The sequence below is a fragment of the Oxyura jamaicensis genome, chromosome 8 (genome assembly GCF_011077185.1).
Source record: "Oxyura jamaicensis isolate SHBP4307 breed ruddy duck chromosome 8, BPBGC_Ojam_1.0, whole genome shotgun sequence".
Classification (NCBI taxonomy): Eukaryota; Metazoa; Chordata; class Aves; order Anseriformes; family Anatidae; genus Oxyura; species Oxyura jamaicensis.
The window spans coordinates 27509303-27523625 of NC_048900.1; the positions used below are offsets into that span (position 1 = coordinate 27509303).

At 40.8% G+C, this 14323-nt stretch overlaps 1 protein-coding gene across 21 annotated transcripts in view; it reads right to left on the reverse strand.

The window, feature by feature from the left end:
* Positions 1-14323, reverse strand: part of DAB1 (DAB adaptor protein 1) — a 408602-nt gene that overhangs the window by 73123 nt on the left and 321156 nt on the right. Inside the window, exon 1 of one of the 21 annotated variants that reach the window (XM_035333031.1) lies at positions 10006-10427. The exons of the other annotated variants lie outside the window; for them this stretch is intronic. Within the exon in view, the coding sequence (XP_035188922.1) occupies positions 10006-10018 (13 nt within the window). The 5' untranslated portion in view covers positions 10019-10427. Of the gene's footprint in view, positions 1-10005; positions 10428-14323 lie in introns of those variants that run through there. 21 annotated transcript variants of the gene reach the window in all.

Sequence of the window (14323 nt, forward strand, 5' to 3'; positions counted from 1 at the left end):
CACTAAACCAAAATCCAAGTGGGAAGTAGCACACCTAGCCCTACGTCTGATTTATTTTACAAAACCTTAAGATCTTTTGTTCTAAATAGAGTTACTGACCTAGAAACATACATGCATCTCTGGAAATAAATCAAGATTTCTTCTACATTAATCTAATTGCACCAGTGGAAGTTAAGTAGTCCCTTAAGTAATTTAAGTTTCCTTATTTGAAGGGGAAAAAAATCAGACCTTCCCTATCCCTAGGAGTGTGTTTTGTAGAACAAGCCAGTTATGATTAATTTCTCTGTTTTCAGTAGCAAAGACATGTTCCCTTAAAACAGGGATAGGTGTGGGCAGACAGCCTGGGTGTTAGTGGGCATTCTGCTAACAAGTAAATAAATTATTTTAAGATAAATAAAACAGTCTAGGTTATTTTTGTTTATTTTTATTCTTAGTGCCATAAAGCTCCCCACAAAACCGATGATTTCTGAAATAATAGCCAAGAAATTCAGAATGTTTTCTTAGAGATAGCTCTAGAGAAAAAACAAGAACTTTAAAGAACTAACGATGCTGTTGGTTTTCTCACCTCCTACTCCTGCAAACACCAAACTACTTTACAAAAGGGCAGCAGCGCAATCAATAGAATCATCCCCCTTTTCTGGTGGTGACAGTATTTAAAAGGAAGTCGGAACCCTTGCTCTACATGCCAAGAAAAGGTCCAAACTCCAGGAGGACTCAGATCATTTAGGTAGAGGTAAATGTAGGTAGAGGCACAGCCTGGACCTAGGCTACTGTCAAGGCGTGAGGGAAAACATAAACCCTTACAAGAAGTCTGCCCTCCCTTTTGGGACTTTGCTCAAAAAGTTCTTGCTCCTTTTTCAACATGGTTTACGATTTAAATTTCAACCCTACTGCCCAGGAAGGAGGTGTCTCTGTAGACAGAGAAAGCTTCCCCCAGCAGCTTCAGCGACCCAGTTGTGATTCAAGATCAAGGACAACCAGAGAATCTCGTGTCACAGAGCACTGGAGAATGTATTAGGGATGGTGATTTCTTGTGATCCCTTTTCTTTGGACAAGATGTTCCCTACAAATAGCTCTTTGTCTAGAGTAATTATTTAGTAATTATATAGGAAGAGCTAATAAAACCCTCTCTGAAAAGGCTGGAAGAATTTGTGATGAGAACAAGGTTGTGATGGGCCTGAGGGGGCAGGGACATCTTCCGGATCGTTAATTTAATCAGCCTTGATTACAAGAAACATTTACCTGTACACTGTTCAAGAACTTTTGCTAAAAGCATCCATTCCAACAGGCAGCCAATCCATTCTGCCTAGCGTGCTTACAGCAAACAGGATCAACTCAGATTTCCTCTGCTTCAGCTCTTCCCCAAGAAGCGAAGGAAGACATGATGGTACTGTACATATGCAGGGTATATACACAGTACATATGCTAAAAAACCCTGAAGAATACTCGTAAAGAATAGAACACAGACAAGAGCAGTGTTCTTGAGAGACACAGGCCTGATTTCTGCAATCAGTATACTCCAAATCAACACAACAGTTGTGGGAATAACTGATTGCTTAGACTATGGATATTCAGCTAGCATAGCAGTACCGGTACATTTCTATTGGATTAAGCCCTAAGCAGCACTGTAAGATTAGACTTGTGCTGGTATGATTGATCTGGGTAACATTTCGGCCCGGCTCAGAGGACTTTCCTTCTCTGGGCTGGCAAAGGAAGGAGTGCTGCAGAGCTTCTGGCTTTCTGCTTGCTTCATTCGGTCACTGGCAGCATTTGGATGGATGCTTTTGCAGCAGTGCAGACTACTCTTGATGAAGTGTTCCCAGAGTAATCATCTCTAAAGGAAGAGTAATTTATATTAGCTACTTTTTCTCGATATGCTGCAGCTGAGGGGACAACAATAAATAGTAATTATCTGTACTATTCCCAAAATACCAAGTCTTGAAATTCCAATTATTTGTTCTCATGTATACTAAGGCTCACCATTAGTGTAAATATTTCTTTCCACCATTTCTTTCAGTCTTTGAAAGAAAAGCCTATGTAGCGAAAATCTAAGGATGCAACGGAGTGAATATGAATAGCTTATTACTTTCGCAAAGTATCTTAATTATTGTAGGTCTTACTAATCCAGACAATTAAGGCTTGATTAGGCTAAAGTTATTTTTCCTGTTCTAGTCATGTAGTTACATTTATTTACATCAAAAGCCCTAAGCTGCACACACTTGAAAAGAAACCAACATAGTGAAAGAAATACCTAACTTGTAAGTGAATGAACAGAAAAAGACATTAGTCAGTGTTACTTATCAGAATAAATCCTGGCAGTTGACTGAATTTTCCGTATTCTTTAAACAAGCTGAAGCAAGCCAATTCCTGTAAGATCTTAGACCCTGATTTTAAATAGGTCTAAAAATAAGAGCAATGAAAATTACACTCTCTGTGCACACAATACAAATTAACATATTGCAAAATCACCTTCACTAAATGCAAACCAAGGATGAGGTTCTGATATGCTTACTTCAGTATTAATTTGAGTGTGCCTACTGATGAATTGAGGTGCTAATTAACTTGTAAAGCTATCAGTATTTGTCTTTAACTGATTGGCTGCCTTACAGAAATCCTACGATGCTCAGAACATGTCAAAAAGCAAAAAAAAAGAAAGAAAAACAAAGCTAAAAATACTTAGGTTCTCACTGTTTTGAGACATTGGTGTTTTTAAAAGCAACAGAAGGGAAATCCAATAGATAGGAACTGCTTTGCAAAATAATGAAGTGAATTAAATTAAACTATAGCCTGATGAAAATCAGTTCGGCAAACAGCACTAATGATGCTTAGAATGGAATATAAAATCTCTCCGACTACATCACACATTCAATAAGCACACTGTGCACATAAAACAATGTAGTACGTGCAATAAACATAAACCACAGTAAAAAGGAAAACGTACACTTTATATTAGGTAGTATACGGAAACTTAGGCCAATTATGTGCATAAAATATTGGTATATGCTTTACATACACACAAGAAAATAGTGATGGCAGCAGATAGCGTTACCAATATGAAGAAAGCCCAAAGCAGATCAATAGGAGCTAACTGGAAAGCACAGGACTTAGCAGGTTCTTCCTTTGCTGAAAACCGTGAAATGACAATAACTTTTAGGACTGCTGGCTCCACAATCTGGGATATAGGGAGCTTGAGGATATACTGAAAAAGTAGCGATGAACAATTACAACACTGCTGAAGGGAGGAACCCACCTGTCACTACATCATCTACGCAGCATTTGGTGGTAATTAAAGACCTTCCATGCCAAATTTTAAGTCTGGGTATAACATGGTTAATACTGAACAGAAGAGAATAACTAGCACAGAAAAGAAATATATGGGGAAAACAATCAGCAGGGGGAAAAAAAAGCACAGAACTGTTAAATACAGATCCTTAAGTATCTTATTACATAAATAGTTAATTAAGAATAATTTACAGAAACGATTATCATTACCATATTAGCACTAATTGTTCTACACAGGAAGACAGCATTGTATAAAGCAGGATTGCCTGCCCATTATTTCAGCACATAGGAATGTCGAGGGACTTTCCTTGGTCTCCGTAATTCCTTTCCAGCCTTAAGATCTCAAGACAGAAGGACTATAAAACAAGTTCAAATAATGGGGGTTAACATATTAAATGCAGCACCTTCTTACTTTTATTGAAATTAGATATTTTGTTTAAAATATCCATCCTTTTTTCCCTTCCTTCATGAAAATACATCGCTTACAACCCTGCACAGGAAAACGTGTCGTTGCTAATATTGTATGGATAATGAGTAGCAGGATTATGTCCTCCTAAGTAAATATGAAGAGACATAATTATATCCACATGTGGTTTAAGTCTTGAGATTTTAGATCTGATGAAAAACTCTTCAAAGAGAAAATAAATGGTTGATATAAAAAAAGAGAGGAAAAAAGACTGCCAGGAATTAAACACACGAGGGATGGAAAAGAGGCTTCTTTCTCCTGCGTTTGAAGCCTGCGTTGTTTCTTCAAATCCCACCGATGGAAGCGCATATACCTGCGCACAGAACGGAGTCCTCCAGCTCCTTGCTGCTGTGCCTGATTGAGTTTAATTTAAGCCTTCTCCAAATTGCCTTCCACGCCACCTATCCGCACGCAACCAGCAGCCTCCTGGGGCGGCGAGGCCTGCCTGGGGCAGTGCGGCCTGCCTGGGGCGACGCTCCGTGGCATGGCCGTCACCTCCCGACTGCCCCTGCCACCAGCAAGTGCCCGAGGAGCTCAGCAACAGCCACCTCGGGACTCCAAGGCCCTCAATCCAATACTTACGAACCACAAACACCTGTAAAAGTGAATCTCTTCTGGCTCTCAAACACATGCATTTCATGTTGGCCTTCCAAATCTTCCCCCCCCCCCCCGAAGACAAACAGGGCCTTTGCAGCTGGAGTATTTAAGTCACACGTTCTCATCAAAGCGATCTAAATCCCCCCAAATTCTATTATGCAATGTAAAAAAACCAACAACATAGCAATCCCCCTAAGCGTGGTCATCTTCTATTTGCTCATTTAAAAGAAAATCAAACTAGTGTCCTTGGGTCTTTCAAGTGATGTGCTACAAGTTATTTTTAACTCAATCTGTATTTCAAAGATGTCTGCTACTTCCAGCCTGTCTGGTCTAAAAAATTAGAAACTGAGTATTTAAACTTTTTTTTTTTTTCCAACTAGCACGTAAATTAGTGGGAGGCATGGAAGAAAAGCAGGTATTTTAAGTTCTTAACTTCTCATGGGCCCATTCCCTCACCTTTCACTGAAGTCAAACCCAGGCAGCATTAAAAGCTCTGTGTGACCTAGCCAGAGAAGCACTATCAGCCCTGTTTCTCCTAATTATGATCCAGAGAAATATCGGTGGTGAAGATCTGTGCAGGCCAGCCTGTCCCACGAGAATTACTCAGACAGGAGCTCTTGATACCATATCTTGCTGCAATTAAGGTCTTTGACCTCGAATCTGAAGCCTGTAGCCTCGACCTTTACATAATCTTCTCTGAACCACCACCTCCTCACCTCACCTGTGATTAAAGTGAGGAACACAATCCTAAATAAATACACCAGCACAGCAGAAGAACAAAGCAGACTGTTTAATACTGTTTGCGTTAGTGCTGGCATTTCAATATTCCTCAGACTTGAAGGAAAAAAAAGCAGTAGAGCTATGCACTCACTTAGAGAAGGGCATCTCCTCACAACAAGGCTAGACTTGTCATTATCATCTTCCACAAGTTCATCCTTTGAATAGTACAGCAAAACCTGAGAAGAAACACTGGATGGACAGCTAAACTTTACTATTTACCTTCACATACTTCACCACACACGCTAAGCTCATACTTGCTCATCAGCCCCATGACTGCAGGAAGACATACCTCATGGCCACCCATTTGGCAGGTCTCTGCTTACAAACAGGACTCACAGACCAGCTTAGTAATAATGATTGTAGACCTATCGACTAATGAGGATAACGAGAGAAGTCCCAGCCTGCCTCCTCTCTCGGTGCTGGGTTCCGTGTGGTTTTTGAGGCCCCGTTCACACTCTCCTGCAGCCCCCGTCACTGCTCAGCATGCTGAAATCAGGCCTCAGCGTTCGAGAGCTTTACTCCGACAATGCTGGCTAATGAAAATGACGGTGGAGGAGAAGAGAACAGTAATGAGACGTTTCAAAAAAAAGGCACACGAGTTTGCTTTAAGGTGCAGAAGCATGGAGGTGCACTACACAGACAGAAGTTAAATGACTTCTGTAACAACTGCAGAAGCTCCTACCCAGGTACGGTGTCTCCTGATGTACAACAGCTTGTAACATGGAAAGAGCACTTGGAAAAACTTGAAAAAACATGAACCCCACGCTGCTGCTGGCTGCCTCCACTTGCACACAGTCCACAGGGGAGGACCATGACACAGGAGAACCACAGACTTGTGTTTGTAATCACAAACTCCTCTCCTTTGACCATAATCTCTGCTGCCTGTGCTCATCCCATGCCTCCGCAGTCAGCAAACCACCAGCACGAAGTAGCAGAGGTGACCTTTCCCCACCCACCTACTGATTCAGAGAGCAATAGTTAACAGCTCCATGAGGCGCAGCAGCTAAACATTTACAGCTCTCCTATCTCTGACTCCGAGCCTCGCTGGCTAATGCCTAAGTCGTCCACCTTTCAGCTCACTCGGTGGATTTGCAAAATCCATTATCAGAAAAGTCTCCTCTGAATGTGACTGGGTGAGATTTTGTTCCAGGGAAAAACAATAATAATAAAAAAGCAGGCTATCCAGGCATTCAAAATAAGTGTTCGCCATTTAAACAGCATCAGGCCCTGCACTTGGACCTTAGGAATACCTACCTCTCAATGATATAGTTGTTTATTAAAGCTTTTCTAAGAGCAGCTTAGGCAAACCTCTGCTTGGCACGATCTAGACCCTACCTCTGTGATTTCTCAAGGCCTTTCAAGACCCATAATACTACTAAGTTGTATCAAATTCATTTTCTGCTATCATTTAGATTCTTTTAAAGTAATGATATTGTAGGATAAATGGAAGCATTTGTAATTTTTTCTCGTAGCTGCCAGGAAGCTTAATATATAAATTCTTAGAAGAACCTATAAAGTCAAAGTGTTTTCATTTGAAGACTGCAAACTTAATGTCATCCATGACTGAGTCAAAAGTTTACAGCATTCATCTTCAGCCCTTCTCCTGGAACCATCCTTTGGAGTCATCAGTTCTAGGGATATTCTTTCTATTCCTTGGCATTGGTTCGCTGCATTTCTTTCAGGTGAAAAATGAATCCAAGCTGAGTATTATCTCACCGAGCAGCATAGGGTTCACTTGAGCGAAAAAAAGAATAATGTTTTTTCACTTTATTTTCTTAATAGAAATTACTCACCATGATTTTCCCAACCACTACACTAGGTCTACTCTAAGAGTAAATACACAGTTACATGTAGAAGTAAATATATAGTTACATATTTTGCCCTATGTATAGGAAAGTTCCCTAGAGTATTTTTAAGTAATGTCATTGTGGTTTGTCTTCTAACCTAAGACCTCCATTATGCTCCTGTTGAGGAGAAATATATAGCTGTGACTGTTCATCATCAGGCACCATCAATACCATATGTTCTCTATTACACTGCCAGTTTACAAGGCAAGGGGCTTTACTGTTTTTTGTTTTGTTTTAATTTATTATTATTTTCTTGCTCTGTCATTCATCCCTTACCCATTCTTACGTTTTGTAAGCTGGTTTCCTAAAAATACATGACTTCCTATCTTCTGTCTCTTGCTTAAATAATTTGAACTACTAACTAAATAAAATGGAATTAAAAAAAAAAAAAAGTGTAAGATATCATTCCTATAGGTTATATGAAGTCAGAGAGGAAGGATTCAAGTGAAGTGTTCTCACTGAAGGAAAAGTTGTAACACCAATCTTGTTATTAATGCTAAATAAACCATGTAAGAGAAAGCAGGACTCAGCTAACACAGCTCATAGAACCACAGACTAGGCTGGGTTGGAAGGGACCTCGGAGCCCATCTGGTTCCAACCTCTTGGCAGGGACACCTCCCACCTGCCCAGGCTGCTCAACGTTCTACTCGTATCTTCTTTTGCTGTCACAGCTGGTCAGTTCATAACCTGGACGACAGGCAACAACAACCAAACCCAGTGATTTTCAAGATCCGCTTTGGGACCAAAAGCTGCAAGGACCATTTTTACAGAGCATTGGAAAGCAAGGGTAAAACTTGAAAATCCTCTGCAGAATCATCTCCTCATTCTCATAGCATGTATGAAAGCAGGAGCATTGGAAAATAAAAGTACATTGAAGTGATAAATGATAAGCAATACTCACATCACATTCATTTTCATTTCCAAGTACTTCCCATGTTTATATTTATTAACTGTAGTCACAGCAATGAGAAAGTTACAGCTCACTTTTTTTTTTTTTTAAAAAAAAAAGAAATTTTCATTGTATTTGCCATTCTATTCTTTTTCTATTTACTCCTTTCAAAACTTCCACCATTCCCCTTGCAGAACAGCAGGTGCTTCCATCACCTCCCATCTCCCCAGGGCTGCCAGCAGCATCCCCCATCTCCCTTAGAGCCTTCTCCCCTCCTGTGCTATTTACTGCTCGGTGCCACTAGCACCTTTTGCTCAGTCGAGAAGAAAGATGAACAGCCTAGGTAGTCAGGCTCAACCTCACTCCATAGATCAACTAACCACCAGATCAAGAGAGCCACAAAACACAGAGTTTACAGCCCCCCCAGATCTGCACGTATCGGACAGCCAGCTTCGCACAGCTTCATCTGGTCGTCACCTTTCACCTTGAGTTTTAGTAGCAACCAATTCAGCCCAGCTGAAAGGTTTTAATGTCTACTCTACAATACAAATTGCTCACTTATTACAGAAAAGTCTACTCTTTATATAAATTAATAAATAAATACCAGACACGGTGAAACACAGCACAAAGAAATATGGTTAAGCATTCAGCTCTTATCAATAAAGGCATAGTGAAATGCATACGAACGTCACTCAGTAAACAAAAGGTCAGATCCTTCTTAATTTTGAATGGTTTACTAGAATTTGTGATAAGCAGATGCTTATCTTTGAGTCACTTCAGCTCCAAGCAAAGCATTCACAACTCGGAAGGTATTGCTACTAGAATGTGGTCTAACCAGGCGGAGCACTTCAGTCATCAGCGTCTGATGTCTCACCTAGAAATGGCCTACAGTAAGATATAAACTTTACCATAGGTACAAGGTTGATAAGCAAGAACTAAATAGAAGCAGACCCCTACACCCGACACATTTCACTGTGCCAGAGCAGCAATGGAATCGAGCATGATCACTACCGAGCGGGGCAGCATCAGGCTGAAACCGTCACCTAAGCGGCAGCTTTGAATTTTTCACAACAGTGAAACTGAGTGACGGTGAGGTAGAATGCAGCTTTTAACTCAAGCTGGAGATTGGAAAGTCGATGAAAACCTTACTTCATTCAGCCCCAACGACAGTGTTTTTTCATAGGCGCAGGTACAAGCTCTGAACGCTTTAAGCCAGCAACATACAAAAGCCCAGAGAGTGATGCCTCCACCGAGGATAAAATGTAGTTTTGCTGTTATCATTTAATACAGAAAAACAGCATTTCCTTTTGTAAAATCAATGTAGTGTATCCACCCTCTGCTGATATATAGGCTGAGGCACAGAACTCGCTAACAAAACGCCAGAAGAAACCACCTAAAGTCTGGGAAGACTGGCGTAGGGAGAGGAGGCACATCTTTTTGCTCATAGCTCTGATGTTATTTAGGAGGAAAGCAGCACAAAAGCCTTATTCTGGGCACAGAGTCCATAATTTTATGCCTCTGGATTTCTAAGATTTACATCTGTCATAAATATCAGAAACATGAATCTTCAAAATCAAATATTAAAATGAGGGATGATGCTGCGTTGCACTGCTGCCTGCAGTAAATTGCTGTCATTTCTTGAGGTAGCAGCATTTCAGCGGTGGCTGATTGCTTTATTATTTTTGCATTCATTGCCCATCACTGATGTATGCAGGTTCATTTTCATGTTTTAGAAGTAGCTCTAAAATAAAATTTAAAAAGCACTGTTCACAACAGGCAGAATACACCCCCAAATTCCAGGCAGTTTTCTATGACTCCTTTATTTTTTGAAGTTAGTACAGTGCTATGAGATTTAGGATAAAAAAGATGGAGCTCTATCTCCACGGATATTTATAGATTCGTATAGCATGTCTGCTAATTCTGTGTTCAAACACACTATAAATACATCCAGCAATGGGAAACTCACAATGTACATTAGCATGAGTAGCTTCTTGTAAAGCAGATTCTCAAGAACTTTTTCTAAATGTAGCAGTTGAGGCACGACATTTAGGAGCCTCTTCATCTGTCTTTTCCTTTCTACAGAAAGGGGGGAAAAACAGTATTTTACTTTTTTAGTAAAATAAATGAATTAGAAAATAACTTGCCTGTAACCTGCATGTGAAGCTCGCGAGGATGCAATCTGCTGTAGCACCCTTGGTCACCATCAGCTGGAAGGTCCTTGGTTTAAACACGACAGCGTGTTGATTTTGCACAATGGCATCTGAACTCTAATCCCTCCTGTGTTTCCTTCCATTTCCTGAGCACTGTGTTACCGTCCTTGGACTGTAAGGGTTAGCTTGAAACTTTCTTATCCTCTCTGCTTCTATCAGAGCTTTCTGCAAAAACGTTCAGTTTTTGTGCCCTCCAACCCTGTCAACATTCTCCAGTATCTCATAACCTACAGCAACGGTGAGAACTCAAAGAGAAGCAATTCTGCAAACACTGTCTTACCCACGCTCCATGGACAATCACCAATGCCACAAGTCACAGCTTCCAAATGGTGACTTGAGCAGAGATCAGGCCCCCAGGGGTCAGAAGGCAGGTGAGATTCGCTATGTACGTGATCACTTGGATCTGACACACCTGACATTTATTCCAAACCTTCATTGTTCTGCAGCTGTGATCTCATCACTCTGGATTTTGTTTCTCTTAACTGCAAAAGGTTTGTAGCTTTTCAGCTCTGTGCCAGCACACACAGCAGGGTAAGGAACGTGGTCCTGCAGTCACCCCACACATACAGCTCTCTACCCTGATCAGATCACTTCACTTTCTAGTTGTTTTTTTTTTTTTTTATGTTGAATCCAAATACTATAGTCATGAATGCATTCAAACATCAGAACTACGTAAACAGAGGACAAATCAGAGAGCAGAGCATTAGTTTATGCCTCCACACCTTCCTTTGGTTTCCTAGACAATGTGCAGAAGAAAGGGGAGGCTGCAGAAAGCCACACTTCAAATGGTGACAAATCATGGCTGATGTTATGTGGTGCCTGAAAATTATTCTCAGCATGGGCTCAACTAACAGAAACCACTGTCGGGATCTTTTTATAGGGCTATTTTCAGTTCAGTAACAAGAGGATGCTTATTGTAAATAATAGGTTAATTCTGGAAAGGCGTGTTACGGAAGGTGTATTATGGAAGAATTTGCACAGAGCGAACTTTTCATTGCACATCTCAGGCTACTGGCTGAAATCACGAGCAGGACTGGAGAAGTCTCACGGTGTCAGGATGTGTGGGTATAATGAGGGAAGAAGTAACACAAGGGGTCAAGGGAAAAGCCAGATTTGCAGAAGGCCTCAAGGATGTAGGCAGGGAAACAATCCTTGCCCTTGGCTAGCAGTGCCTCCCCGGGTAGTCCTGGAAACTGGTTGCAGCAAGTCGGTGGAGAAAATCCTAGCAGTAAGAGGCCTAGAAGGCTATCAGGACAAGGCAAATGAAAATAAATGTTGCAGATTATTGTAGCTGCTGTCAATTTGGGAAAATAGATTATTTCAGTGCTTGAAATGAATATATTGCCATGACTGGTGACTGGCCAGTGTTTAAGTTCTGAACTCAATAATCATATGAGGTTTTGTTTCATGATTATAAAATGCCTCCTCCAGCAATCCATAAAAGTTAAACTTTGGCTCTTATCCATGAACTGTGCTAACCATCTCATCCTTGTGAGGCGGTTACGTGTTATCATTTGCTACTCAGCATCGCTGTTTTTGCTGTTCACCTGCGACCTCCAGCAAAACACTGCAGAAACATTATATTTAGACGGAAATGGAAACAAGATTGTAATGATGCCAAAGAGCAGTAATTAAAGTGAAACAAATTAAATTGTAAAGACACTGAAAGAATTTACTTGAAATGCTGTATTTCAGACCATCTTATCTCAGGAAAAAAAAAGAAAGAAAGAAAAAAAAAAAAAACAGTTTTTCATTTAGAGTTATGGTTAATTAATTACAAAGGTAAAACCATACAGATTAACAGCTGTACTAGACTCATCTCCTGCCTGTGTATGCCCAAATGCTGCAGTTCCCATACTCCCAAGGCTACTGCTGGGCTGCTCTTTTTGATGGGGGACCAGGAAGAAGGGAGCCTTTTCAGGAATATTCCCCTAAATCCAATTTGAAAAGAAAAAAAATGATATGCATCTCTACCATAAAGAGTTCAAGAAATCTGAAGTATGAAATGTGTCACATTCTTAACACAAGTATTTATTTGTTCTTTGGCCCCTTTGTAAGGATGCTGCCGCCCAAGTAACAAGGAACCATTAAGCAAACTGGTTGCCCTGACCAAGGTTAGAAGCTGCTATGGTTATTCCACCTCATCAGACTTCACTTTCCATCCAGAATAAACAAATTATTAAGCAAAACACCTGAGGAAAAGGGAAGGTTAAGAACCACGCAGGCTCTAAGCCCAGAGCTCTCAGAGGGTGCAGCCTCCAGCCCCTTTACTTCCGAGGGCTGCAGGAGTGCCACCCCACTGCCCCCCTTAAAATCCCATCTCCAATACTGGAAAAATGCCCATCTGGGGGTACCCAGGCTACAGCGGTATCTTGGCATAAAGGGGGATGTAAGTATCAAGTGACAATTAAATTTATGCGGGTATTTTCAAAGTAATCGCTCAGCTGAGGAAAAGTGCAGCGTTAGAAATACATGCTATGCTCCAATAATATTTGTAAATACTTTAAAGAAGTACCTGGAATTACAGACCAGCTATGTCTAATTTCAGCTCAGCATGACAGTTTTCCTCAAGGGAAGACAAGTCAAACACGAAACTGTCAGAAGTTCCTTAAAACTCAAGCATGATACAGCCGAAATCTGCCACACAGCCGAACAGAAAGGGAAGAAAAATAATAAAGAAAGCTCATAAAACAAGTCTGCAGTGATTTTTGTGTGCCTTTTGAAAAAAAAAAAAAATGAGCATTTTCTGCCAAAGTTATTTTTTACAAAAGTTGTTCAAACCCAAATTTCCTTTCTAGCTGCCTTGGGCAGAATTCTCGATTTCATACAAGCAGAGTCCAAAGCATGCTTTAAGGCACTGACACCTTCAAATCTGTGCAGAGGCAACACCTGCCCCTGAAGCCTTCTGGCATTTCCTGTGATGCCATCCGCACGCTTTTACTTTCTCCCTTTGTTAACTCATAAAGGAAATCTGGGAAGAGATCGGCTTCTGTTGCGGTGCTGCAGACCGGATTCATTAAGGATTGGCCTGGCAAGGTGCTGTCAAATGAAGGAAAAAAAAAACAAACACTTAAAGAAATACAATGAATATTTCTATATTTTAATTATGTCACACTGCATATTTTACCTGCAGGAGGCAAAAATATTTACAGACTTGTATACTTTTACAGAAAGTTGTGTGTACTTGTCAGAGACTGAGGGAAAAAAGAGGTCTAAAACCAAGCGAAACGGGTTTATTTTAGTGCACGAGGGCACGTTATCTGACAGGGAAGAGCTTCCACCACCACAGAGCAAGCAGTATTTACACAGCCCTGAATCCCACAGCAGACTGATTGCTCAGGCAGCTTTTCCATCCTCCTCGGTAACAATTTCATTCCAGTTCTACAAAAATGACAATTCTAGAGGAATTCCAGTTTACCTGCACTCCATGAGCTCTGTGCCACCGTTGCTACCAAAGAAATTGCCAAATTGGAGTTGTTTTGCTGGTGTTGCTGGAATTTCAGAAGTGCCTGCAAGCAACTTCTTCCTTTAAGGCAAGTCCTTAATCATAAAGCGAGTCCATGTTTGTGTGCATAATGTCACGAAGCCTCTGTGTTCAGCGGAACCCGAAGCATGAGGAGCTCAACTTGTTCTGGAGAACTTCAGTATCTGGAAAGTATCCATGGCCAGTGGTGACCAGGGCCAGGAAAAGGGGCGGCCAGCAAGAACCCAAGTCACACAGTGCGATAACCTCACGTAATGTCTAGAGGCAGCCATCGCCACAAGGTTCTTCTAACACAAGCTCAGAGCCTCCATCTTCTCACCCATTTCTTGCAGATAATATCTTGCTCAAGATGGCCAAGAGAAACTGCAATTTCTGCAAAGTCACTGAAAATTTCCAAAGGAGGTTAGAGAACTGATGATATATTCCCGAGATCCATGTTGGCTGTACCATCCACTCTTGTTTCTTACTGATCCTCCTGTCCATCACTAAGTTAATACAGAATAAAGCTTCTGTATATTCCTCAGCATACCCTTAGTAGATTTTTAAGGGAAATCCTTTTAAACTCACTGCTGTTCCTACATGTTTTCTGCTCCATGCCTTTTACTTTTTTCCTGATAACTAAAATTGCTTTCAATACAACTAGCATTTGCTAATTTGTTGTTATCGTTTCCGTTGGTGGTGGTGGTGGTGTTTTTTGTTGTTGTTTGTTTGTAGCCCTCTACATCACTCTAAGCATTCACTCTCATATTTAAACCTACATTAAAATTT